Source organism: Pelophylax lessonae (assembly GCF_965119305.1).
Source record: "Pelophylax lessonae genome assembly, chromosome: 2".
In the NCBI taxonomy this organism is placed as follows: Eukaryota; Metazoa; Chordata; class Amphibia; order Anura; family Ranidae; genus Pelophylax; species Pelophylax lessonae.
This window is the reverse complement of record NC_138769.1, coordinates 129,135,048-129,162,024: the sequence shown is the minus strand read 5'-3', so window position 1 is coordinate 129,162,024 and position 26,977 is coordinate 129,135,048. Positions and strand designations below refer to the sequence as shown.

Genomic DNA, 26,977 nt, shown 5'->3' with positions numbered 1-26,977 from the left:
ACCATTCCATTGTAGATTTTGCTTTATGTTTTGGATCATTGTCTTGTTGGAAGACAAATCTCCGTCCCAGTCTCAGGTCTTTTGCAGACTCCATCAGGTTTTCTTCCAGAATGGTCCTGTATTTGGCTCAATCCATCTTCCCATCAATTTTAACCATCTTCCCTGTCCCTGCTGAAGAAAAGCAGGCCCAAACCATGATGCTGCCACCACCATGTTTGACAGTGGGGATGGTGTGTTCAGGGTGACGAGCTGTGTTGCTTTTACGCCAAACATAACATTTTGCATTGTTGCCAAAAAGTTTGATTTTGGTTTCATCTGACCAGAGCACCTTCTTCCACATGTTTGGTGTGTCTCCCAGGTGGCTTGTGGCAAACTTTAAACAACACTTTTTATGGATATCTTTAAGAAATGGCTTTCTTTTTGCCACTCTTCCATAAAGGCCAGATTTGTGCAGTATACGACTGATTGTTGTCCTATGGACAGAGTCTCCCACCTCAGCTGTAGATCTCTGCAGTTCATCCAGAGTGATCATGGGCCTCTTGGCTGCATCTCTGATCAGTCTTCTCCTTGTATGAGCTGAAAGTTTAGAGGGACGTCAGGTCTTAGATTTGCAGTGGTCTGATACTCCTTCCATTTCAATATTATCGCTTGCACAGTGCTCCTTGGGATGTTTAAAGCTTGGGAAATCTTTTTGTATGCAAATCTGGCTTTAAACTTCTCCACAACAGTATCTGGGATCTGCCTGGTGTGTTCCTTGTTCTTCATGATGCTCTCTGCGCTTAAATGGACCTCTGAGACTATCAAAGTGCAGGTGGATTTTTACGGAGACTTGATTACACACAGGTGGATTCTATTTATCATCATTAGTCATTTAGGTCAAGATTAGATAATTCAGAGATCCTCACTGAACTTCTGGAGAGATTGTGCTGCACTGAAAGTAAAGGGGCTGAATAATTTTGCACGCCCAATTTTTAAGTTTTTTATTTAACAAAGTTTGAAATATCCAATAAATTTCGTTCTACTTCATGATTGTGTCCCACTTGTTGTTGATTCTTCACAAAAAATTACAGTTTTATATCTTTGTTTGAAGCCTGAAATGTGGCAAAAGGTCGCAAAGTTCAAGGGGGCCGAATTCTTTCGCAAGGCACTGTACATATTTTTGGTTAAAAAAAAAATCCCAAAAAGCGTATTTTAATTGGTTTGCGCAGAAGTTATAACGTTTACAAACTATGGAATAGATTTTTGGACTTTTTGTTTTTTTTGTTTGTTGTTTTTATTAGTAATGGCGGTGATGAGCAATTTTTAGCGGGACTGTGACATTGCGGCGGACATATCTGACACTAATTGACACCTTTTGGGGTCCAGTGACAGCAATACAGTGATCAGTGCCAAATAATATGCACTTACTGTATAAATTACACTGGCAGAGAAGGGGTTAATACTGGGGGTGATCAAGGGGTTAAGTGTGCTCCTAAATTGTGCTTTCTTGATAACTGGGGGGGGGGGAGGGGGCTCTGTGACAGGCACACATAGATCGGGGTTTCAGCTTAGCTGAGAAACACAATCTCATTGTGCCTGTCTGACAGGAGAGCCGCCTGCCTTGTTTACGTAGGCAGGCAGCTCTCCTGTCATTTTCTCTTAAGATCGCTGGATGCCGGCGGTGATCGCGCCCGTTCCTCCCGCTCTCTGGCTCCCGCTGGGTCTAATCTTACGATTATGCGCAGCCGAGCTGCTCTGCCACTGTAAATCTTTGTGGGGGGGGGGGGCGACAAGTGATTAAAATGCACTTTTTTTAGGGTTGAATATTCCTTAAACCCCCAAACCAAATATATATTTTTTATGAAAGAAAGTATGTGGAAAAACTAAATACTAGTTGTTGAAATTTTTGATAAAATATAAAAGATGAGGTTGTGATGAGTAAATAGATACCCAACGTGTCAAGCCTTAAAATTGCACACACCTGTGAAATGGTGACCAAATTTGGTACCCTAAATTGTCAATAGGCATCGATTTTTTTAAAAGCTTTTTATAGCAGGGGTCTAAAACTGGCAGCCCTCCAGCTGTTGCGTAACTACAAGTCCCATCATGCCTTTGAAAATAATGCTTGTAACTGTCAGCCTTGCAATGCCTCATGGGAATTGTAGTTCTGCAACAGCTGGAGGGCCACCAGTTTGAGACCCCTGCTTTATAGGTTATTAGTTTAAATCGGTAATGATGGGCCTAGAACTACTGCCTATGGACAGTCCTAGCTGGTATACATCCCCCTCTGCTATAGGGTTTCTTTATTTTTTTTTCTGCCTAGTCAAAAGTAAGGACCTAGTTCCCTGCATGGATCTTTTGGTTCTGGCATTTTTTTCCTTTTTAAATGGCATTTTTTTTCTTCTGGGGTTTTTTTTCCTGTGAGATCTACAATCCACTGCTGGGCTGGGTGACGAGCTAGATCCAGTGGTCTGGCCATTAAGCGCGCGCAGACCAGAGCTCCGCGCTAGGTGGGCTGCGACATAGTCCCATTGGATGGGCGCTGGCCTCCTAGGTAAACGTGTAGCGAGGTTACATACGACCGAGTCATGGCATCATTCCTTCTGCCCGACAGTCCCCCATTTCGGTGGTGAGGGGCTCTATCTGGTGTGGTGCCCGTCTAGTTTCTGTGGGTTCGGTGAGAATGATGTCGTCAACCCCCCCCTCCTCCTGGATGCAGTGGGGGGGTGGATGCGGGTACCCCCTGGAATGCAAAGAAAAGAGCAACACTGCTCAGGCTCAATCAGCTGTGCTCTGCAATCCAGCTGGGTACACACCTCGGCTCACCACCGTGGAAGTATTTGTAGGAAAAGGTTGTACTCCATCAAGGAATGAAGTTGCTTGACTTTATTAAGTATCCTCATGCCACAAATCCAAACAGTCAGGAACTGTTAACGTTTCACATGGGTCTCCGTGCTTGTTCGCAACCCGGACCTAAAGGATCCCCCTCCTTCCCACCAGGCACCCTCTGTGTTATGTGGCCCCTGTGGGCCACCCGTGTTGTATCCAACCAGTGGTGGAGCAGGGCTTCCCTGATGAAGTGGGCACTGCCTGTGTGGTGATCTTGCAAGCCCAGGTCCCCCTCCTGCTGCAGAGTTTTGGCCTAGACTCCAGGGATATTTTTCCTGGTCCCTGGGAGCCTCGTGGGCGCCTCGTGTGGCAGCCAGTCCGGTGGCTATTTTTGGTTGGTCCAGTGTTCACAGGAGCGGTGACCATGACAGTTGAGCCTTATGGGCGGTGAATATTGTTGTGGGGGCCCCTCCTCTTTCCCCTGGTGTTTGACTCCTGGATTTCCTTTTCTCCTGGATGCCGCGTATGGATTCCTGGCTATCTCTGGTGCAGACCAGCGCTCCTCTGGTGGGGTGGTGAGTCCTGGGGGGGGGGCCCCTCTCTGCAGCAGGTTACAGGGTGCATTGTCTCTGGGTACATGTGGTAGTGCTGGGTGCGGAGGTTTAGGCTAGGGGAGTCCCCTGGCAGTGCAAAACACATTGCTGGTGGGTTCTCCCTTTTTAGTCATGGAGTCTCTGGAGCATGTTTCCCCACCTGACCCCATCTCGGAGGCAGCAGGTTTCTCAGGGTCCCAGCCTTCCATTGATGCTCTGATGGCGGTCCTGGAGTTCTTTGTTTCCTGGGTGGAGGTGGCCTTTGGACAGCAGGCTAGCAGAAAGCGCCCCCTGCCCTCCCCCCTCCCTCATCTTTCTCATCAGATCCTAAATCTGGCTCTGGTGCCACAGGGTTTGTAACCACGCTCCCTGATCAGTCAGATAGTGAGAATAATTCCTCCACAACTGCAGCAGTAAGGCGCTGGTTGATGCACTGATTACATCCGTGCGGGAAACTTTGAAGATGGAGAATCCAGCTGAGACGACTGCGGAGGTGGCCGTCCTTTTCTGTACTCACAAGTCGTCTCGCACGGCAAAAGTGTTTCCTTATCCCTCCAATTTAGACCGGTTTGTCTACAAAGATTGGGAGCGCAAAACTTCCCTTTTGTGGTTCCTAAACATTTTGCGGTGAGGTACCCCTTTGAAGAGTCACTTCTAAAGAATGGACTGTCCCACCGGTGGTGGATTTCCCTGTCTCCAGGTTAAATAAGGCAACAATGATTCCAGTAGAGGAATCACCGGCCTTTAAAGATCCGGCTGACAGAAAAGCGGAGTCTGTGGCCCGCTATATGTTTACTATTGCTGGTTCGGCGCTACGGCTGGTCCTGGTCTTTGCCCTGATGTCGCAAACCCTGAGTGGGCTAACTGCCTTTGGTAAGTTTGTGGACCAGTGGTCTGCGGACCAAACCTTTAAAAAAGCTGTAACTGAGCTACACTGGATGAGCTCATTAAGAGTCTTACCGGGGGGGGGGGGGGGGGAGCATTTTCTTATGCAGTTCGGGAAGGGGAAGGAGCCTCCTTGCAGACGCGGCCCTTTATTTCTCGGCGCACACGCAGTTTTTCGTCCATCTACTTACAAGGGTTTACAGCCTTTCAAGCCCTTCTCGGAAGGTTCCAAGCGGCCCTGGTCTGGCAAGCCGGGAGCGGGCTTCTCCAAACCCGCAGACAAAGCCCCCTCAGCATGAAGGTGTAACCTCACCCATGCCGGGGGTTGGGGGGGAGGGGCGTCTCCGTTGGTTTCCAGGCCCGTGGACCTCCTTGGTGAAAGACAAATGGGTCCACAAAGTGATTCTGTCAGGCTACAAGATGGCGTTTTGTTCTTGCCCTCAGGAAAGGTTCTTTCCCTCCAATGTGCGTCTGTCCCCAGGCGAAATTCAAGCTCTCTTCGGGGCTGACGCAGGACCTGTTGCTTTAGGAAGTGATTGTCCTGGATCCAGTATCAGAATGGTTTCAAGGTTTTTATTCAAACCTGTTTATGGTCCCAAAGAAGGAGGGCAAGGTTAGTTTTCATTCTGGACTTCCCGAAGGTGTTGGCTCCTGTTCTGGCGTTGCTACGTCAGCGAGGGATTGCTGTGCTGGGTTACTGGGATGACCTCCTCTTGCGCGTGGAGTCCTCATCTGCATTGATGGATGACTTGGAGATCACTATCCAGACCTTGAAAGAGTTCAGTTAGCTTCTGAACTACCAGAAGTCTTCCCTAATCCCATCCAGGAAATTGGATTATCTGTGCTTGACTCTCCGCTCTGGCCAAGAGTGTTTCTTCCTCTGGACAAACTCCAGAGGTTGCATGCTGCAATTCACCTGTTGCTGTCTCACAGGAGATCCTCCCTTCGGGCTTGCATGCAAGTGCTGGGCCTGATGGTGTCTACCTTCGAGGCGGTCCGGTTTGCACAGTTCCATATGCGATCTCTGCAAAGGGAGATACTGGTGAAATGGAAGTGTCCAAAGTCTCTGGACAATCCGATTTGGCTAAGCCGGGAAACCATGGGTTCAAACTCTACCGATCATTGTCCTGGAATTTCGGGCGATCAGGCTGTGCCTGGATCACTGGATGGATCGGCTTCGGGGGCTCCTGGTAAGGATCCAGTCAGACAATGTCACGGTGGTGGCTTATGTCAATCACCAGGGAGGAACAAAAAGTGTTTTGGTGGCTCTGGAGGTAGCCGGCATTCTCCGGTGGGCAGAGTACTTCGTTCAAGCCCTCTCCGTCGTACACATTCGAGGTGTGCAAAATATTCTCAGGCGGACTATCTTAGTCGGCAGGTAATGGACCAAGGGGAGTTGTCCCTTCATCTGGACTTTTTATCTGATATGTCTGCACTGGGGCACCTCCCAAGGTGGACCTTTTTGGATTCTTCACTCAACAGAAAGGTACAGAGGTTTGTGGCAAGGTCACAAGATCCTCTGGCAGGTGCCAGAGACGCTAAGGTGGCCCTGTGGGGGCCAGTATCGCCTGATCTATGCCTTCTCTTCTCTCAAGCTTCTTTCGTGGCTTCTGCACAGTATTGCGGAAGAAAGATTTCCCATCATTCTGGTGGCCCCATACTGGCCTCGTCAGTCTTGGTACACCGACCTAGTGCAATTGGTCGCCTTTGAAGGCTGCCTGCCTCACAGGGAGGACCTGCTGTCCCAACGGCCAATCTTCCATCCTGCTTTACCATCACTGGCTTGGGTGGCCTGGCTGTTGAAAGCCAGGTGCTGAGGGATAGAGCTTTGGCCCAGTGGGTGATTCTGACAATGCTAAAGGCTAGGAAGTCTAACTCTAGAAAGATTTACTATCGTACGTGGAAACCGTACATTGTGTGTGAGTCGATCGGTGTTCATCATCCTCGTTACTTTTCAGTGGCTTGGATTTTGACCTTCCTTCAACGAGGTGTTGAGCAGAAGTTTGCCTTGACTACCATCAAGGGTCTGGTGCCTGCCTTGGCAGTCTTCTTTCAGCGACCCTTGGCCACGCAATCCTTGGTGCATACTTTCATTCAAGGGGTTGAACATCTGACTCCACCAATGCGGTCTCCTCTACCGCTGTGGGATTTGAACTTTGTGCTTTCAGTTCTCCAGAAGCCTCCCTTTGAAAATATTCGGGAGATCCCCCTGCTTACACGGTCACAGAAGGTGGCTTTTTTGGTGGCTATCACCTCTGCTCACAGGGTGTTGGAACTGGTGACGTTCTCTTGTCGTACGCCCTATTTGGCCACTGAGTTTTTTCGAATGTCAGACTCGCACTTTGTGATCACAGACAGGGCAAGAAAAGGGCTGTGTCTGCTGCTTCTGCCACCATTTCCAGGTGGATCAAACAGACATTGGTTCAGGCCTATTCTATCAAGGGTCAGGTTCCTCCTTTCCCTGTAACGGCGCACTCTATGCAGGCCCTTAGTGCTTCTTGTGCCTTCCGTCAGGCAACAGTGGTGCAGGTTTGCAAGACGGCCATCTGGTCGTCTGTGCACACTTTCACAAAATTCTAAAAAGGGCATGTTTTGGCATCTGCGGATGCTTCTTTTGGCCGCAGGGTTTTGCAGGCTGCTGTATAGAGGTTCTGTTGCCTTTTTAGGGGTGTATTGTTCAGTTTGGGCTCCAGTTGTTTTTGGTTGAGCTCCTGTTACCTAGTTGGCTTCTTGTGTTTTTTGTCCCACCCCTCATGTTTTTGGCATTGCTTGGATGGTGTCCCTATGGTTCTGAATATGGAGCACTGTGTCTGTCAACGAACGAAAGAGAAAATAGGATTTTTGTACTTACCATAAAATCCATTTCTCTGACTTCATTGACGGACACAGCAACCACCCCTCTATGGAATTTTGATACTTCTGATACTGCTAGTTACTAAAATGAAGACCTATAGCAGAGAGGGGGATGAATACCAGCTAGGACTGCCCATAGGGGTAGCCAAGTTGCTTTTTTGGCTTAGTGTCGTTGTCCTGTAGGGGACGATATAACCCTATGGTTTCTGAATATGGAGCTCTGTGTCAGTCAATGAACTCAGAGAAATGTATTTTACGGTAAGTACAGAAATCCTATTACTGCTGTAAGTGTCAGGACACCTATAAATGTTACGTTGGCAACACGGTGGGTGACATTGACATGTTTTTAAGGAATGTTGGCTTATGCAGTTTTTTTTTTTTTTGTTTTAGTGGACCCAACTTAGATTGAGAAAGGAGAATCTGATGCGTCTGTTCCAGAAAATGCAGGCTTATCAGTATGAGCAGATCGCTGCGGATCCAGATAAGCCACTTGCTGATGAGATAAGACCTCTGGATACTTCAGACATGGAGAGGTAACTGGTAGAGTTTTATTGTAATTACTGAACAAAAAAAACTATCATTTTACTTTTATTTTAAAATTATTCAGCATATAACATTTAGAAACTCATTTGCTTGAAAAAAAAGTAATATTTAACATTGTACTCAATCAGCAATTTTAGGCAGCGGTTTTTTATTCGTATGAACAGCTTATTTAAATGGTTTGCTTTTTACCAGTTTTAACCTGTCACCCTATCCTATGCAATTGCTACAAGGTAATCCTGATGATGAACAAATGTGAACTTGTGCTGCTTCCTCATAGCACTAAGCCAGAGAATTGCCTGTATTTTGTTTAGTATAGAACTACTGTATTCAGTTACTATTAAAAAGAATATTCTAATTGTACATTACAGGCAGAGTACTCTTCTGTGTACCTTCAGGTGGACACTGCAAAGCTTTAGAGGGCAGCCATCTGGACACCCCCCCCCCCCCCCTATAACCCTAAAATTCTCCATGGGTCCTCAGCTTTGTGCTAGTGTCTGAAGGTGATAGACCTTTTTTCTTCGTTAGAGAAAATCACCCTTAGCTTTACTAGTTTAATATTTTTATTTATTTTATCTTCGGATTCTTCAATCAAGCCCTCTGTCTTCTAATGCCAATATATTGAAGCAGGGTATCCAGATTTGCTCAACCTCCGGAACTTGGAAGCCATACCCAGGCCCCACACTGGGGATGGCCTGTAATGTTGCTTCAGGCACTGGATCCTGCATGGGCGCATACCTTGGCACTTGGTGCAACGTGTTGAGTTGTGGGGTGTTCTACAGGTCAAGGGCAGTGGTCCCACCACTATGCAATGCAGTCCTCGGAGACCCATTATGGGGTATGCCCCCCCCTGTGACAGGCAAAGCCTGGATTTTGTATAGTCCAGTGTCATTGACAGGTTGAGCTTAGTCACAGGTGGATGACCTGGTCTTGCGTTGCACTACTGGTTATACAATTTACTACCCTTTTCACCTAGGGCCCTTATGAGGTACTCAAATGCTACTTTTCACCACAAGCATTCATTACAGGACAATCAGCACCTGGGTAATAGCACAGAGCTGGCACTTACACTAGCCTCTGCATCTGATTCTAGCTCTCAGGCACACAGCAGGCGGCCTGTTTGACTAAAGTAGAATTCTCCGCGTGTCATATTTGATTACAGCTTTGATACAACCATCTTCCTCCCGGCCCAATCAACTCCACGCCTCTTCTACTCCCGTTTCTTAACCTGAGTTGGATTCCAGAAATGCTAGTCTTAGAGGATGCAGACACCGAAGGGAATGAAGAAGATGATATTGAGGCAGTACTGAAGGAAACTGTAAAAGATATTTCTTCCCCAAACTATATTGAAGGGGAGCAAAGCAGCATGCTTGTAACACTGTAAAGCTCACTGTCTATTTCAGCAAAAACCTTGGAACTGTCCCCAGTGGACAAAAAGTGTGTAAAGAAATTGGCTATTCATATGGTTGATCCTGTCCTATGGTCTCTGTCCTAAATAAGCATCTCACTTTTTCTTTTGAAGATGTTCCTCCTTTTCAAATTCGGCACATAGACAATTTGAGACACTCCTAATGGCTCTTTTTAAATCTTGCAGACCCAGCCCTGCAACCAACTATTGCTGCAATTTCATGTCAAACGGCAGCTAACTTGATCTGGACAATGAACAACCAAAATGACCCTGTATTCCGGTTCCGGATTGCGCTGTTACAGAGCCAATTACAGCAGTCTCCTTTAGAACATGTCATGAGACAATTTTCCACAATGGCTCTTATCTCTATTCACATGCGTAGAATTTCGGCACAAGGCTTGGCCCACAAATGACACCAAGCTTTCCCGAAGCCCTCTTCACAATGAAGCAGCACCCCTTACTCCTAACACCGGGGGAACCTCTTGTAGGGTTTGCCGATCTGTGGGTCACAGATGTCCCAGACCTGTGAATTTAGTTGGTGGTTTCAAGGGGGTACAAAATAGTTTTAAACTCCACCACCCTGCCCCTTTCTTATTTCATCAAGTCAACCATAAACTGCCCAAGAACAGGTCAATTTGCAGAATGCCCTGAAACACCTAGACAAAACGTGTTGTCCAAGAGACCCGAGACACTTGCGACCAACCCGGTGTCCGCTACCACTCTGAGTATTAGCAATACATAATTTCCAGTGATGCAAGCATGCTGCTTGCTCATCGGTTATCTGTCATAACATAGTGCCATTGCATTGGCCTGCATCAACCATCAAGGGGACGCTAGGAGTCTGGCTGTCTTGCAGAAAGCAAACCCATTTCACATCCTGGACAGAAATTCCCTTTCAAACGATATCTGCAGTACACATCCCAGGAGTGGACAATTGAAATTGATCATCTCACCTGCCATCGCCTGGATCAAGGGAAATGGACCCCTTCACTCAGATGTCTTCAATCTGATATGGCAAAAATAGTGAATACTTGATCTGGACATCCTAGCCTCCAGACTCGGCAACCTCTGTTTGTTGCCAGAACCGGGAATCCTCTACTGCTTTCCTCAGATGCCCTGAAAATCCCCTGGTCTCAGTTCAAGCTAATTTAGAACTTCCCTCCGTTGCAATTCCTACTTTATCTGCTCAGGAAAATGGAACAAGAGAGGAAAACAGTGATTCGTTTTGGACCAAACTGGCCAAAAAGAACCTGGTACACAGACCTAATGTAAATCCTAGCAGACTATGCCTGACCACTTCCCAACAGGCCATATATACTATCTCAAAGTTTCCCGCATGGCAGTTGAAACCCAGTTCTGACCAGAACCTGGAATTAAGCACTTTCAAAGGTAAAGTTTCGTCCAGGCCTCTGGCTTCACTCTCTGTTGTACCTTTTTTCCCAGGTTTATCTTGTTTTAAGCCCCCCTTGCAGCACCCTGTGCGTCTTGGGATCTCATCTTGGTTCCTGCAGAAACTACCCTTTGAACCTATCAGGAATATACCTGCAAAGTAGCCTTTTTGGTCGCCATCATGTCTGTCAGATGTGTTTCTGAACTGGTGGCCATTTCCTGTAAACAGCCTTACCTCATACTTAACAAAGAGAAGATTGTCTTTCGCTGAAGGTGGTTTCAGTATTGCACCTCAGTGAGGACATTGTCCTACCATCCTTATGCCCTACTCTTAAGCATCCAAAGGAAATCTCTCTACATTGACTAGACATAGAGCCTTTAGAACATATATGCCTCAAGGCTACTGCTCCAATCAGCCAGATTCTTTGTGCTAACCTTGGCACCTGGCAATGGACACTCTGCTTCAGTGTTGGCACAGTTCTGTTGGCCTCATTGTTGCTCCCCCCCCTTCTTATTCATTGCTTGCAAACATCCCATCGTGTAGGAAGCCTCTGCCTTTGTACTTTTATGATAGAGAATAGGAATTATGACTTAACCTGTAAATTCCATAACTTGGGAGTACAATACAGGGTGCAGGCCACCCTCCTTTCCAATCCTTGTTTTACTTGCCCATGTTTTCTACAAAACTGAGGACTCGTGGTGTGGGTAAGGTTTATAGGGGAGGTGCCCAGGCGGTGTGTCCTCTAAAGCTTTGCCAATGTCCACCAGAAGGTACTCGCTTACAACCCTTGGTGAATACTTTGCCTGTGTCCTGTACTCCAAGATATGGGATTTACAGATAAGTAAAAATTTCTCTTTCATATTCACTTTTTTCAAAATGTTTTCTGCTTAAGTATAGTTGTAATTTTTTAATTTTTGTGTAGGCTGAAAGATGTCCGGTCAATGGATGAATTAAAGGACGTGTATAACCACTTCTTACTGTACTATGGGAGAGACATTCCAAAGATGCAAAATGCAGCCAAGTCCAGCCAGAAAAAGATGAAACGCATCCCTGAAGAAGGAGAGGAGGAAGGTTTGTGTATGATGGGGGCCAATGTACTTTAAAAGCACTGATTTCTAAATAGCCAGTGTTGACGTCACTACCACAATCTGAAACAAAATATTTGCAGCTATTTTATATTACATCTAACACAGTACAGAAAAATTAAAGACTTTTGGACTGATTTATACTAACTTAGAGAGCAAAAAAGTGGTTTACCGTCTTTTTTATTTGCTGAAATATATGTTGAAAATAGACACTTCCTGACATTCTTATTAATTGTCAATGTCCTTGTGTCTGCAATGTAACATTGCAAATATTTATAATTGCTGTGAATAATTTCCAGGGGCTGAGCCTGTAGAACAAGAGGAGGAGGAACAGAAGGGACCAGAGTTAAAGCAGGCTTCCCGTAGAGATATGTATTCTATCTGCCAAGGAGCCGGTCTTGGTAAGTGTCCTCTTTCATTGCAAGCATATCACCACACGTACAGTTGTGCTTTTAAGTTTACATACCCTGGCAGAATTTTTGATTTCTTGGCCATATTTCCGAGCATAAGAATAACACCACAAACTTTTCTTTCACTCATAATTAGGATTTGGCTGAAGCCATTTATTATCAATCAACCGTGTTTACTCTTTTTAAATCATAATGACAACTGGAAATTACCCAAATGACCCTGATCAAAAGTTTACATACCCTGGTGATTTTGGCCTGATAACATGCACACAAGTTGACACAAAGGGGTTTCAATAGCTATTAAAGGTAACCATCCTCACCTGTGATCTGTTTGCTTAAAATAAGTGTGTGTATATAAAAGGTCAATGAGTTTCTGGACTCCTGACAGACCTTTGCATCTTTCATCCAGTGCTGCACTGACGTTTCTGGATTCTTCATGGGGGAAGGCAAAAGAATTGTCAAAGGACCTGCAGAAAAAGGTAGTTGAACCGTCTAAAACAGGAAAGGGATATAAAAAGATATCCAAGGAATTGAGAATGCCAATCAGCAGTGTTCAAACTCTAAATCAAGAAGTTGAAAATGAAGGATTCTGTTGAAACTAAACCACGGTCATGTAGACCAACTAAAATTTCAGCCACTTACCAGGAAAATTGTTCGGGATGTGGTTACCTGTCCCCAGGTTATCCATGATGATCAGTTCAGCTCACATTGGGATTGTGAACACAGACAGGAGTTAGGACGAACGAGTCTTCTAAGCTGCAGAGCAACACGGAGAAGTGCAAGAGCCATAGGAGTTCATGTATTGAGGCTACCAGTGTTGAATCTGTAGGTGTTGGAGGAAAGGAAGCCCTTAGTGGGATATATCCAATGTGCAGTGTTTTTATTTATCCGTTAAGAGGCTTGGATATCTGTCTTAATCACGGGGTGAATATTCAGCACTGGAGACCCTTAACTACACAGAGTTTTATTTGGGAGTTTATTGCACCTTACTTTTATCCGTCGGGTAAGGAGGAAACCCTACAGGTGGTGGGAATCTCATATAGTTCTTTGGAATTGGATTGAGCACCACTTTGTTTCTATATTTGGATCCTACATTTATTTTGCGGTTATACACTTCAGATGAATTTGGACTTTATGGACACTTATGTTTATGCACATTGAATAGAATGTTTATTCATTTTCGATTTACCCACTAGTTATTGTGTTTATACCCACATTATTTGTGTGTGTCTTACACATGATATTTATTTTATTAGCGCACCAGATAATTTTTTTCATAAATGCTACATTTGGAGAGCAGTCAACAAGGCCTATGAGGAAAGGTACACCATTCCTACTGTGAAACACGGAGGTGGATCGCTGATGTTTTGGGGATGTGTGAGCTACAAAGGCACAGTGCCGAATGCAGTATGTTGTAAAAAAAATACTGGAGGAAAATTTGCATTCATCGGCCTGGAAGCTGCGCATGGGACGTATTTGGACTTTCCAACATGACAATGATCCTAAACCCAAAGCCAAGTCCACCTGTCATTGGCTACAGCAGAATAAAGGAAGGTTCTGGAGTGGCCATCTCAGTCTCCTGACCTCAATATCATTGAGCCACTCTGGGGAGATCTCAAACGTGTGCAGTTAATGCAAGACAGCCCAAGAATTTACAGGAACTGGAGGCTTTTTGCCAGGAAGAATGGGCAGCTTTACCATCTGAGAAGATAAGGAGCCTCATCCATAAATACCATAAACTTCAAGCTGTCATTGATGTTAAAGGGGGCATTACATGGTATTAAGAACTGGGGTATGTAAACTTTAATCAGGGTAATTTGGGTAATTTCTGTTGTCATGATTTAATAAAAGTAAACACAGTTGATTGATAAATGGCTTCAACCAAACACTAACCATGAGTGAAAGAAAAGTTTGTGTTATCATTCATATTCTCTGAAAAATGGCCAAGAAATCATAAATTCTGTCAGGGTATGTAAACTTATGAGCACAACTGTAAATCCCTTAAAGCAGTCCATAGATGAAAAATTATTCAGTTCCCTCATCCATACACTCAATGTGGAAGGCGAGTCCTCCCCACTGAGCTTTTGTATTCTGAGAGCAGATAGACTTCACCAATGTTAAGCGCTGTCGGCTATAGCCAGCGGTGCTTATCAAGCAGAGAAAATCCAGCAGGATGGTTGTACAGAAGAAGTCAGTCTTTACAACCAGCCTGTCCATACATGGATTAAAATGTTGGCTTGTCCCTGCTGAACCGGACGCATTTTGATCCATGTATGGCCAGATTAAGTTTAGTTGCGTACCTCTTCCCTGGACTTCTCTTCAAAAGCAATGGCAAAAACCTTCCACCCATCGCCACATGCCAGGGTGCTAGGTGTTATCCTGGACTATGAACTCTCCTTTTGGCCCCACATCCAATCACTTTCCAAAGCTTGCCACCTCAACCCCCATAACATCCCCAAAATACGTCCCTTCCTAACCAATGAAACCACAATGCTGATTTACTCCCTGGGTATCTCTCGCCTCGGCTACTGCAACTCTTCCTCATTGACTAACCTTTGAATTTATTTCCCTTTCAGTACATCATGAATGCTGCTGCTAGACTCATTTACCTTTACAACCCGCTCAGCTTCTGCCAATCCCTCTATTAACCGTCTTTCTCCATTACCTGCCATTCAAAGTTATCCACAACTCTGCCCCCAGCTACATCCCTACCTAGTCTCTAAATACCAACCTAATTGTCCTCTTCGTTCCTCCCAAGACATCCTGCTCTCTAGCTCCCTCGTCACCTCCTCCCATACTTGCCTCCAGAACTTCTCCAGAGCCTCTACCATCCTTTGGAATTCCCTACCCCAGTCTCTCGATCTCCAACTCTTTCCACTTTTAGGCAATCTCTTTTCTCTTCAGAGAAGCCTATCCTGCCCCCACCTAACAACTGTACTTGCATTTTCTTAATCAGCTCATCCGCGACAGCTATTACCTTTTTGTATCACTTGACCCTCTCTCAAGTTATAAGCTCTAATAAGCAGGGCCCCCTGGTTCCTCCTGTATTGAATTGTATTGTACCTGTACTGTCTGCCCTAACGTAAAGCGCTGAGCAAGCTGCTGGCCCTATATAAATCCTGTATAATAATAATAAATTTTTTTTAATTCGAACAAGGGGAGATTACTTACATTTAATTTGTCTCTTGTGCTGCTGGCTGCTCTGTTGTTTGAAGTCCCAAGTTCTCTGCCCCCGCTATATACCCCATCCATAATCATGCAGCCATACTCTTTCAGGGCTTTGAGGGTTAATGCAATCAGCTGGACTTCTAATTTCAAGAGTAGCCAACATGATAAGCGATACTTTGCATTGAATGTAAGTACCGCCCCTTGTGCGGTTTAAAAAAACTAAGCCTAGACTTTAAAGGCCAAGGAAAAAAATGCACATATTTTTGCAGGTAAATGTGCATTTTTTTTCCCTCCATACCGGCTTTCAGTTAGAAAGCTGAAGGAAGTGTGAATAGACTGCGAGCGCACTGATCAACACACTTGTAATCCTTTGAGAAATACAAGCCCTTTGCCGCGGTGGCAGGCGACACTTGTATTTCATTGATTCACAGATCACTGTAAATTAATGATGCAGCTCTGGACAGAGCCCCTGAAAGGTGAACTTATTTTTTCAATACTGTATGTATTAGTTAACCACTTGCCGACCGCCGCACGACTATCTACGTCGGCGGTCAGCCCCTCACAGGCAAAGTGACGTAGGGCTACGTCGCTCGCCTGTGAGGGTTTAGGGAGCGAGCGCGCGCCGCCGGAGGTGCGCTCCCGCGTGGTCACGGACCCCCCCCCCCCCCGCGCGTGTGACCGGCGGACCCGATCGCCGCCGGCCACTCTGCGATCGGCGGGGGAGAGGGAGAAAGTCAGGCAGCTTGTGTAAACAAGCTGCCTGTCATTCTCCTCTCTGTATGAGAGATGATCACATGGATCTACTATGTAGATCCATTGATCACTCTGCATACAGTTGAAGCCCCAGCCAATCACAGTTAGAATCACGCCCCTAGGGACACACACAGCCCCTCCCTCTCAAATAAAGTTAACCCCTTCACTACCAGTGTATTTTTACAGTAACAGTGCATATATATAGCACTGATTACTGTAGAAATGTCACTGGTAACCCCAAAAGTGTCAAAAATGTCAGTCAAGGGTCCGATCTGTCCGCCGCATTGTCGCAGTACCGCAAAAAAAATCGCAGATCGCCGCCATTACGCGTTAAAAAAAAAAACAACAAAAATGACAAAAATCTTTCCCTTTGTTAGTAAACGCAATAACTTTTGCGCAAACCAATCAAAATACGCTTTTTGCGATTTTTTTTTTTTTACCAAACATAGGTAGCATAAAACAAATTGGCCGAAAATATTAAAAAATTTTGATTTTTACATTTATTTTTGGGGGAATTTCATATAAAAAAAAGGGAAAAATATTGCTATTTTTGCAAAATTTACGCTCTTTTTTTGTTTATAGCGCGTGATCAAAAAATCGCACAGGTGATCAAATACCGCCAAAAGAAAGCTCTGTTTGTGGGAAAAAAAGGACGCCAAATTCGTTTAGGTACAGCGTCGCACGACCGCGCAATTGTCCGTTAAAGTCACGCAGTGCCGAATCGCAAAATACCCCCTGGTCAGGAAGGGGGTAAAATCTTCCGGGGCTTAAGTGGTTAATGCACTGAATTTGAAGGCATTTGTAGTCCATCTATTAATGAGAAAAGCAAATTTCTGTTTACTTTCGCACATAACTTACACTATTTGTGTAATGATTCTCAAAGCCTTTAATAAATCAAGCCCATATGTATTACCCATTTAAAGTGCCAATGTATTTCTAAGTTGTGGGAGAAACCCTCAACACCCAGACTAAACAATTCACTTGCAGACCTCACACACATTTCTTGGTGAGAATTAACCACAAAACTAATTAATAGGTGACCATGCTCTCAGGTATTTACCTAGAAATCCTTAATATTAATGTTTTTTTTTTTTGCTTTTTGAGATATTTGTATATCACTTTCTAGCATTCCTGGTTTTAGGATGCAATTTACTACAAGTCCAAATTCTGATAATTTACTGAGTCCAGCATTTCTTATGAAATCTCACAGATGGCTTGGCAAAGAAGTTTGGTCTTACACCAGAACAGTTTGGAGAAAACCTGCGAGACAGTTACCAGAGGCATGAGACTGAGCAGTTTCCAGCTGAGCCTCTAGAGCTTGCCAAAGATTATGTGTGCAGGTTAGTCCAAACTTTTGTTTTACACGAAAATAAACATCTGTTAATAGAGTGCATATCATGGACATCAGATCATAACTCCACAGTTGCTCATTTTAGTTTTCGCCTGTCACTGTACTAATACAATGCATAAAACTGATGTTTAGAACTGAAGCCAAAGTTAAAACCATTTGAATATAGGCAGATGACAAAACTATGATGTTAATAAAGTATGCCTACATAAAGCTTAGTCTTTTAATATCCTATTTTTTTATTTTTACAGTCAATTCACAACGCCTGAGGGAGTGCTGGAGGGGGCCCGGTATATGGTTGCATTGCAGATTGCCAGAGAACCTTTAGTTAGACAAGTCCTGAGGCAGACCTTCCAGGAACGGGGCAAAATCAATATTGTGCCAACCAAGAAAGGCAGAAAGGCAAGTGTGTGCTTTTTGGCTGCATTACATTTAAAGAATATTTTAGCTTTCTTTATGTTCACTAGGGATACACAAAACTAGCTTTAGTTACTTAGTATTCATTCTGTTTTTCATGTGTGCAGGAAGTGGATGAAGCCCATTTTGCATATACTTTTAAGTATCTGAAAAATAAACTTGTGAAGGAGCTTCGGGATGATCAGTTTCTCAAGATGTGCATTGCAGAAGAAGAGGGTTTAATTACCATTGAGATCAGCATAGATATGAAGGATGTTGAGGGGTAAGTGTGGAATATATGTTGCCATAGTGGCCAAATTGTGTTGCTTTATTAACTGCTTGCCGCCTGCCCACAGTAGTTCTACTGCGGGCGAGCGGGACAGCCCTGCCGGATCGCCTGTACCTGTACGTTGGCGGGGCTTTTCTTTCTTTGCGGGCACGTGTGTCCAACCACAGCTCAATTTTTTCAGCTGGTCTCGGCCAATGATTCATGACTGAAATCTGTTTATTGGCTGTATCCAATCACAGCACAAAGCCCTTACACACACTCACTCACACTCTCTCTCTCTCACACACACACACACACACACACACACACACACACACACATCAGCGATCTGGCTTTTTTCTTTGCAGAGCAGAGAGAAAAAAGCAGCCGGATAGAAAAGTAAAAGCTGCACACATTACACATTGTTGGGCATGTTATACGTTTAACCCCTTGATTGCCCCTAGATCTTAACCTCTTCCCATCCAGTGTCAGTGTACAGTTATGATCACTGTATTAATGTCACTAGCAATGTTATTGTCTGTCTGATACTGTCTGTTAACATCAGATTGGCCGCCACCCTATTACAGTAAAACTATAATGTGCTGATCACTGCCATTAGAGTATAGCATCTATAGCTGCGTAAATTGCAGTTTATATACTTTAGTTTGTAGATGCTATAACTTTTGCACAAACAAATTAATATACACTTATTGTGCTTTTTTTTTTTTTTACCAAAGACATGTAACGGAATACATTTTTTTTGGGGGGGGGGGGGGGGGCGCGTGGCTACAGCCAAGATGGCTGGACGTGTATAGAGAGAGCTCCATCTGCTGCCTTTAGAATCCATCACCAACCTGCTTTTTCCTAGCTGCTCCTGCAACATCACACAGGTCCCTTGATAGTCCAAGTGCCTACCTGCTTCCATGAGTAAAGATCGCTCCTCTATGGCGGCAGAACGGCTGAAAGAATTTGCTCAGGCTGAGAAGCAAGATGAGGCCACAGCCCTTCTCACACAAGAAGCAGCAGTACAGCTGCTTTTTTTTTTTTGAGACACCTAAACATGCTTCCACCACAGAGAAAGCGGATAAACTCACCCTGGAACAGGTTAACACGCAATTGCTGAATTATATATATATATATATACATGCTGTGGCACCTCTCTGACAGGTAAGATGGATGAAATCAATGTGGATATCGGCCTGCTTAAGGCAGGCTATGCAGAGAGTCTGAACGAAGAATCTTCTCTTGAGGATGATTTTTCACCTTTCCCCCTAGTAGGGTGTCAGCAGCAGAGAAACAGATCTTTTTCTGGTGCCAGAAAGCTGACGACCTTGAAAACCGCCTGTGGCGGGATAATCTCAGGATTGTGGGTCTCCCTGAGAAGGCAGAAGGTCAGAATCCTGGGTACTTTGTTGAAAAGTGGCTTAAGCACACCTTTTCTGCTGCTTTTGCTGTGGAACGGGCTCATAAAGTGCTAGCACAACCACCCTGTTCCTGGTGCTGCTCCAAGGCCTCTACTTGCCAGAATGCTAAATTGCAATGACTGGGACCTAGTCTTGAGAAAAGCCAGGCAAAAGGGCCAAATCCACTTTGAGAATGTGGCTGTCTCAATACTCTCTGATTTCTCAGTGGAACTGCAGAAACGGAGAGCCACCTTCACTTAAATCAAGAGGAAGATGTGGGAATCTGGGATTGTATATTCCATGGCTTACCCGGCTCGGTTGAGGGTGATGGACATTGGCAGAGTTCATTTCTTTACAACACCAGGAGCTGCCCAGGATTGGTTTTCCATGAAAGGTTACCTTCCATATCCTCTGGTCAAACGGATCTCCCTTTTTTCATCACTGATTCTCCTTTGTCTGGCATTCAGAGCTAGGAAGCAAAGATAATTTGGACTTTTAACATCCCTTTCTTACAAGTGTGTGCCTTCACAGATGTGCCTGTTGCAATCAGCGTTGTCTATTCCTGGAACAGTCCCTTTTACTGCAATAATTATATGGAGTTTCTACAGCGATTATCCCTTCTCACATCTCTGAATATTTACCTGTGGGGACTATGCTGTCTGATATTTGATCATATGCTGCCACCTACTGGCTGACTGTGGATATTGCATCTTCAGCATTACTCTTCTGGATATTTGTTTATTTGGAGGCCTTGTGAGTTTGGCTAACAACTAATATATTTCAACATACAGCAGGAAAGTACATGAGCTGATACGAAATATCTTGATGAGCATGTGTCCCCGCCACCCTACTACTTGTTGCCAGTATACATGATTGTTTTACCGGCTCTAAGGTCTTCTGACCTGGTTCTTTACTTGGACGAAAATATGCTCTATTGAATCTATGTGCCTCTGGATAATTTAATGTAGAGACTTCATTATTTCTTGACTTGACTTCCCTTTCAGGCCAGCTTCAAGGCATACACCTCTAATACTGATCCTTCCGATATTTGATTATGAGGAGACTGTTTTGTATATTGGGATTGACACTATACCACAAGTCTTTTTTTCAGTTTTGCCCTTTTTTTTTTTCTGTGGACTTGAACAATTCTCAGATGGACAAACCATGATATGCAAGCTGATTTCATTGAGGAGCGTGAAAGGCGGTAACATACATGGATTGCCCACACATATGCTGCTGCAATGTGCGGGCAATGCCCCATTGAAAGTGCTATTAATATCAATGTTTTGAAATACTCTTAAGCCCCCGTTCACACTGGGGCGACCTGTGAGGCGACCTGGTCTCCTCACAGGTCGCCGTAGGTCGTCTGCCATACAGAAGCTATGGACCCATTCTAATAGGAGCGACATAAGTCGCTCTGACTTAGAAAAAGGGTCCGGAGCTTCTATGGGGCGACCTGCATAGACTTCAATGTTATGAAGTCCGTGCCGGCCGCTCCGAGGTCGCGGGGCGAGCAGCGCGCCGCGACCTGTGAGGTCGCCCGGCGAAGTCGGGTCACTGCAATGTGAACGGGGCCTGACAGTATTGGTTGTATTTAGTTTTGCAATGGTCTAGACATTCCGGACTATTCGCCAGTTTGTTAAGGCCTATTTTGCATATGCAATGTTTTATAGCTGCTTGGAAGACTTCGATATTTGATATATGCTATAGGTTTTGTATCTTACAAGTTCACTTGATCTATGGCTAGCAAGTAATTTTATATCATGGATTGTAGGAGGTCTAGGTGCATCCCATAAACTGTCCCAGGTGTTCACCACCATCCTTAATGCAAATGCACATATCGTTTGCCTTCAGGAAACGCATATGGTGCCCTAACACCTGGAACGCTTACACAAACCCTGGGTGCAATAGATGGGACATGGGAATGTAGACTGCACTATTACTGCATACAAAAATTAAACAAAACTTACGTAATTTAAAGATATTAAACACAAAACAAAAAAATTTGGTAGTTTAATGGCCGCGGCACTTTTATTGGCATAAAAAAATAAATGAATGAATAATTCAAATAACTTTATTAATTCTAAAAATTCGAATAAATATTGAAGAAATTCAAACTCCAAATAAATATGTAAATAAAATTTGCTTAGTCATAAGTAACTCAAGTGAATCAATAAATTAATCAGAAGTCCCCCACCAGCCGAATTTTGTTGTAAACAAAATGCGGCCTAACCCAGCACCGTGGCCATTTCAATTCTATTTTGCAGACCTAAATTAAAAATATCCAGGCCGTCAGACAAATGAATGCACATCTTGTCTATAGGCCCGAAAATCCCCATTCCAAATCAACGTGTTAAGAAAAAATGCCGACAGATGGGGTAAACTTCGCGACAGAATGGTTAATTCTCCTCTGAATTTTATCTAGAGGATGCAACTCGGGAGACGATAACCAAACTAAACGAGGTACTATCTCCGAAAAAAAACAACAGTAGACCCTGGGAATAATGACTTCAATAAATTTAAATCGCGTTTTTATCATCCACATTAAATTTAATGTCTTACATTTACAACGTCATTACCACCAAAGTGTATGATTAACAACGAGAGCAAAGGCCATAGTTGGGATAATCTATAAAGGTGTGAAATAAGGTTAAACCATTGTAAGCCACGAATGCCTTTCCAAAGAACTTGAAAAGAAGTAATAGGTAAAGACAGACTGGATATAGAACACCGTTGACATGCCCTCTTATCGACCCAATGTACAAAGGAGTGTCTAATAATCCAAATGCAATATCTGGAACCTGAGAGAATCAAAGAGATAAATTAGGTTGAATATATAAACAAAAATCTATGAGAGTCCCATCTGCCTAAACTTTTAATAATAGACTCATCTAGACCCAGCCAGACTGCCTCTGTGGCGGCTCCAATTCGAAAGGAGTGAGAAGAAAAATTAAATTGAACTAAACCAAGCACGGAAAGACAACACTTAAATACTGCTGAAAACTGGAATTTTGTTACTTGGATACCATTATTGTGAATCGGGAAATTACCATCCCCGGGGGCCTGATAGAAATATATTTCTTCAAAGAGAAAATTAGACAGATAATGGAGTCGCCCCATGCCTGCAGACTGAGCCAATGACCCCTGCCTAAAACATCAGTTTTAGAGTTACGGATAAATATCATCGCAGACGAATCAGAGACAACATCCGAAAATCCTAGACCAGAACGGCCTAATTTATTATTCAGTACTAATTCTGAAATCCGAAGTGCAGCAAAAAACATTAACACAAAGGCTGCATGGAATATTAACGCTTCGTATTCAGATGAGCAAGCAGCAGAGGTTGCCAAGCAAACCTTTTTCAGTATATCCACAGTTATTGGCCTACGAGTATCTGGTCTAAGATTTCCTAATCTATAACCTTTTAATAGCTTGACGAACAGAAAAATAAGCATTACAGGCAGGTAGATGATATAGCTTATAGAAGGAAATGCCAGCTAGGAGTTTATTAATGACTGTATGAGTGTTCAGCTTGGAACAAAGTACAGATAAAGGCTAAGATTTGCTCTGTAGGAGCGAGACCTGATAATCCTAAGGCACAATTAAAAATCCAACCACCTTTTCCATGCGACCGAATAATCGTTCCAATTTTTTGGTGCGATGGAATTTTTAATCGCCGAAGCAATTGGAGTTCTATCAAATCCCAAAGATGACTTGGGCAAACAAAACCCACCAGGTCCGCTTCCGGTAAAAGCTGACGAAAACGCACCAACTGAAAACGAGACAGCGCGTCAGCTAGCACATTATCTTTACCTTGAACATGTTTAGCCTTAACCTAAATGTTAAGCTTTAAACAAAGCAAAACGAAATAACGCAGTAGTTTCATAACCAAAATAGATTTGGACAATAAGCAATTTACTGCGAAAATAACCCCTTTGTTGTCTGAATGAATCAAAATACGCTTATTAGCAAATTGGGGACCCCAAAGTTCAAAAGCGACAACGATGGGAAAAAGTTCCAAAAGGACAATATTCTTAGTGATCTTATTCGCAGACCAAGCTGGGGGCCGGGATCCGCAGCACCAGTGCGACCGCCAAATAGCGGCAAAACCCAGCGAACCAGCTGCATCCGTAAACGGATCAATATCCGCTGAAAAAACAAATTCATCCTGGAAAAAAGACCTCCCATTATAGTCTAATAAAAATTTGAGACCATACCAACAAGTCTGCTTTAATATCAGAAGTAACCCTTATGTGGGAAAACGGGGATTTTAAACCCGACGTTGCTAACGCCATTCTCCTAGAAAAAAAAATTCTGCAAACTGGTATGACCCTAGAGGCAAATGCCAGTAAGCCAAGGAAAGCTTGAATTTCTTTTAATAAAATTTTTTTTGGCCTTAGAAAAAATGATATAGTAGACCACAATCGGGCTATCTTAGCAGCTGGAAGTTGAAACTGCAACGACTCTGTGCTAATTCCAATGCCTAAAAAATCTACAATATTCGACGGAATAAATGTCTTCTCCTGAGCAATGGGAACTCCAAAGCCCTGCATAACACCCAGAAACAGCTGCAACATCAGAAAACAAATGGGAGACTCCGGAGGACCTACGAAGAGGAAATTGTCCAAATAATGGATAATTCCATCAAAACTGTACTCTTGCATAACAACCCATTGGAGAAATGTTGCAAATGTCTCAAAGTATTTATCTACAAGACAATGAACACCCCATTGGAAGGCACATATCATAAAAGAAATGTCCCTCAAAACAGAAACCTAATGAGTTGAAAGCCTCAGAAGAAATAGGGAGGAGACGAAAGGCAGACTGTGTATCTGACTTGGCCAAAAGCGCACCCTGCCCAAACCTTCTGATCAACTGAATGGCCTCATCAAAAGTAGTGTAGGAGACTGAAGCGAAGTCAGCATCGATTTCATCATTTAGAGAATCACCCTTGGGAAAAGACAGATGGTGAATAAGGCGATAAGAATTCGGTTCCTTTTTTGGTACTAATCCCAACGGCGAGACCCTAAAGTTTTTAAAAGGCGGAAAGAGAAATTGGCCAGCAATCCTACCAGCTGAAATTTCCTTCAATTTCTCCCACACGACTTCTTTATGCAGATCAACGGACATCAGATTACTTACCACTGTACAACCGGAACCTGAAAAACTAGGAAGTTCAAAACCGTTAGAAAAACCATTGATTAACAGTGTAGCTTTCTCCTTGTTTGGGTAAAGGAGTAGCCACCGGTACATTTTTTTTCCAATCTCACCGGTGTGAAAGCTTTTGGAATTGTCTTTTGACAGTGAATGGGATCTTTTAAAACATTTCACTACTGGATGACTACCAAAACAAAAAGAACACTCATGCCTGTAACTGCATGATGTTGACCATTTACATTGAGACTCATTAAAGGCGTAACAAATACCCTTTTTATAAAATGAAGATATGTTACTGACAGGTGCAGGTGCCGGTTGCTTGGGAAAGACTGGCTTTTGAGGGCTGATGAGGTTTAACCATAAACCTACATCCTTCATTCCCCATTTAAGACTGGGGTATACAGCCATTTTTTTGGGCGGAATGATTCATCATAACTAAACCATCTGAAGCCGCCAAAATTTCTATAGGCTTCAAGGATGTTTTCTAAATGCTGAGATAATCCACTGCACTTGTCAGGCTGTTTCTCGCCAATCACCGCAGAAAATATGCAAACAGCCTGAAGCCAATTATAAAAGGATCTAGGAGGGAACCTGCGCTTCATCAGTATCTTCTCTTTTTTCATTTTTGAAAACAGGAAGTAACGAAAATAGATCAATGAATTCACCTCTCCAGATTTTTTCTTTTGTAGAATTTGGCAGGTGAAAGCCCAAAGGAGAGATCTCACATGGCAAAACCTTCTTGAAAATGTTGCAGGAATATTAGGAACCAGAACCTCCTTTGCAAGACTGGGCTCAACAGTATCAGCAATGTTAACAACTTGTGCATTACTGACCACTGGATCTGACCCGACTCTTACCACTGGAGACACCTGTGGAATGCTGACTGACAACATATCATTAATACTAGAGATGGCTGCAAGCAGCGGAGTTGGCAGATAATGTTGAGGCAACTCACCATCCTGAGAGGGCTGGACAGCAGCGGGCATAAACAGGGGCTGTTCCCCAGAGGCCTTTATCCTAGGAGGGGCGGTGGGCGGAGCTTCCTCCTGCTGAGGGAGCACCACAGCATCCCTTAATAAAGGGCTGGGCCCTGGCGGAAAACCAGGCCCAGCCACATTTGGGGGCCGCCCACGGCCGTCACTCACCATGCGCGCTCTCCCTTCTGCCGACGGTACGTGCCAGGGAGGGTGAGGCCTTTCTTCTCCTCTTCTGGAGCCTTCTTCCTCCGCGCCGCACCGACCTAGCGGGGCCCTCCTCCTCCGAATGCCGGCCGGACGCCTCTGGTTCCACTGCTGGCCGGCGGGTGGTATGCTCCGCTTGACTCTTCTTGTTGATAGAAGATGGCTCCGCTGCGGGCTTGAGAGATGAGGTGGGACTGCTTCAGTCCTCTCCGCCGTGCCGCCATCTACACCATCCTCTTCTCCTGTTCCCGGGCCTGCTCCGACCTCCTTCCGCTCTCCGGCACAACTCCGCTTCTTCTTCCCTCAAAGGCGCTCCAACCGGTTCTTCTACTGACTCTTCGCCCGATAAGCCAAGGCATCTCCGCAGCCATTCTTCTCCGCCATCCTCCGCTGCCTTCTCCAGGACTCTTCTCATGAGTGTCTTCATGAAACTCCTGCATTAAAGCTCAGTATTATAGCCGAGGAGCTTGCTACACCGTACTAAATAAACTGAGCCTGGAGCCCTCACGCAGCCATTTATATAGCCCTTTCAGACCACGTGACAGATGCTTCCAGAAGGTCACGCGTTTCCCGCTTGAAGCGAAGTCACGTTTCTCCCGCTTAAAAGACCCATGCACGCCGCGCACGGCTTAAAGTTCAATTTAATTTTTTTTTTTTTTCAGCGGCAGCCGCAATCCCATGTAGCGAGCCACGTACTGCGCCTCGCCTGTCATTCATGTCACACCTCATATTCCAGAGGGGTATCTATATTAATACATAGAGTGGTCCCTTGGGAATGCATACAAGTTAAAACTGACCCATTAGGGAGGTACGTGTTTATACGTGCTCAAATTCACGCTCTACCTTTTGTCTTTATGGGTGTCTGCAATCCCCCCACCTGCCAATATGCAGGTGGGGAAGGAGACAATGGTGTTTGCTGCATCTTACCCAGAGGCCTATGTACTATGCATGGGAGATTTTAACCTTCTTCTGAATCCAGCCCTAGATAGACAATGTGGCCCTTTGATGACCCCCCTCAGAGTATGTCAGCTTTTACGTTCTCTTCTTGCAGAATTTTGGTGGTGTAATTTGTGGTGTAACCTTAATCCTTGCACCTGTGCATTCTCCTGGTCTATCCCCAGCAGAGCAACTTTATCTAGAATTGATCTTGCTTTGGGCAATGATAGGCTTCTACCTAAGGTCTCTGACATTAAGTATCTCCCGAGGGGAGTATCCGGTCACTCGCCACTTTTTCTCACTGTTGATGTTTGATCGGGGGGGGGGGGGTTACGCAGACCATGGAGGGTACAACCCTTTACCATGGAGGGTACAAACCTTTTGGTTGTCATTAA

At 44.4% G+C, this 26,977-nt stretch overlaps 1 protein-coding gene across 1 annotated transcript in view; it reads left to right on the top strand.

Annotated features, from left to right (window-relative positions):
• The window catches only part of SUPT6H (SPT6 homolog, histone chaperone and transcription elongation factor), a 100,276-nt gene that overhangs the window by 41,825 nt on the left and 31,474 nt on the right, over window positions 1-26,977 (top strand). Inside the window, exons 11-16 of the mRNA XM_082246655.1 lie at window positions 7,530-7,672; window positions 11,400-11,548; window positions 11,862-11,963; window positions 17,104-17,233; window positions 17,493-17,643; window positions 17,766-17,920. Of these exons, the coding sequence (XP_082102781.1) occupies window positions 7,530-7,672; window positions 11,400-11,548; window positions 11,862-11,963; window positions 17,104-17,233; window positions 17,493-17,643; window positions 17,766-17,920 (830 nt within the window). The remainder of the gene's footprint in view (window positions 1-7,529; window positions 7,673-11,399; window positions 11,549-11,861; window positions 11,964-17,103; window positions 17,234-17,492; window positions 17,644-17,765; window positions 17,921-26,977) is intronic.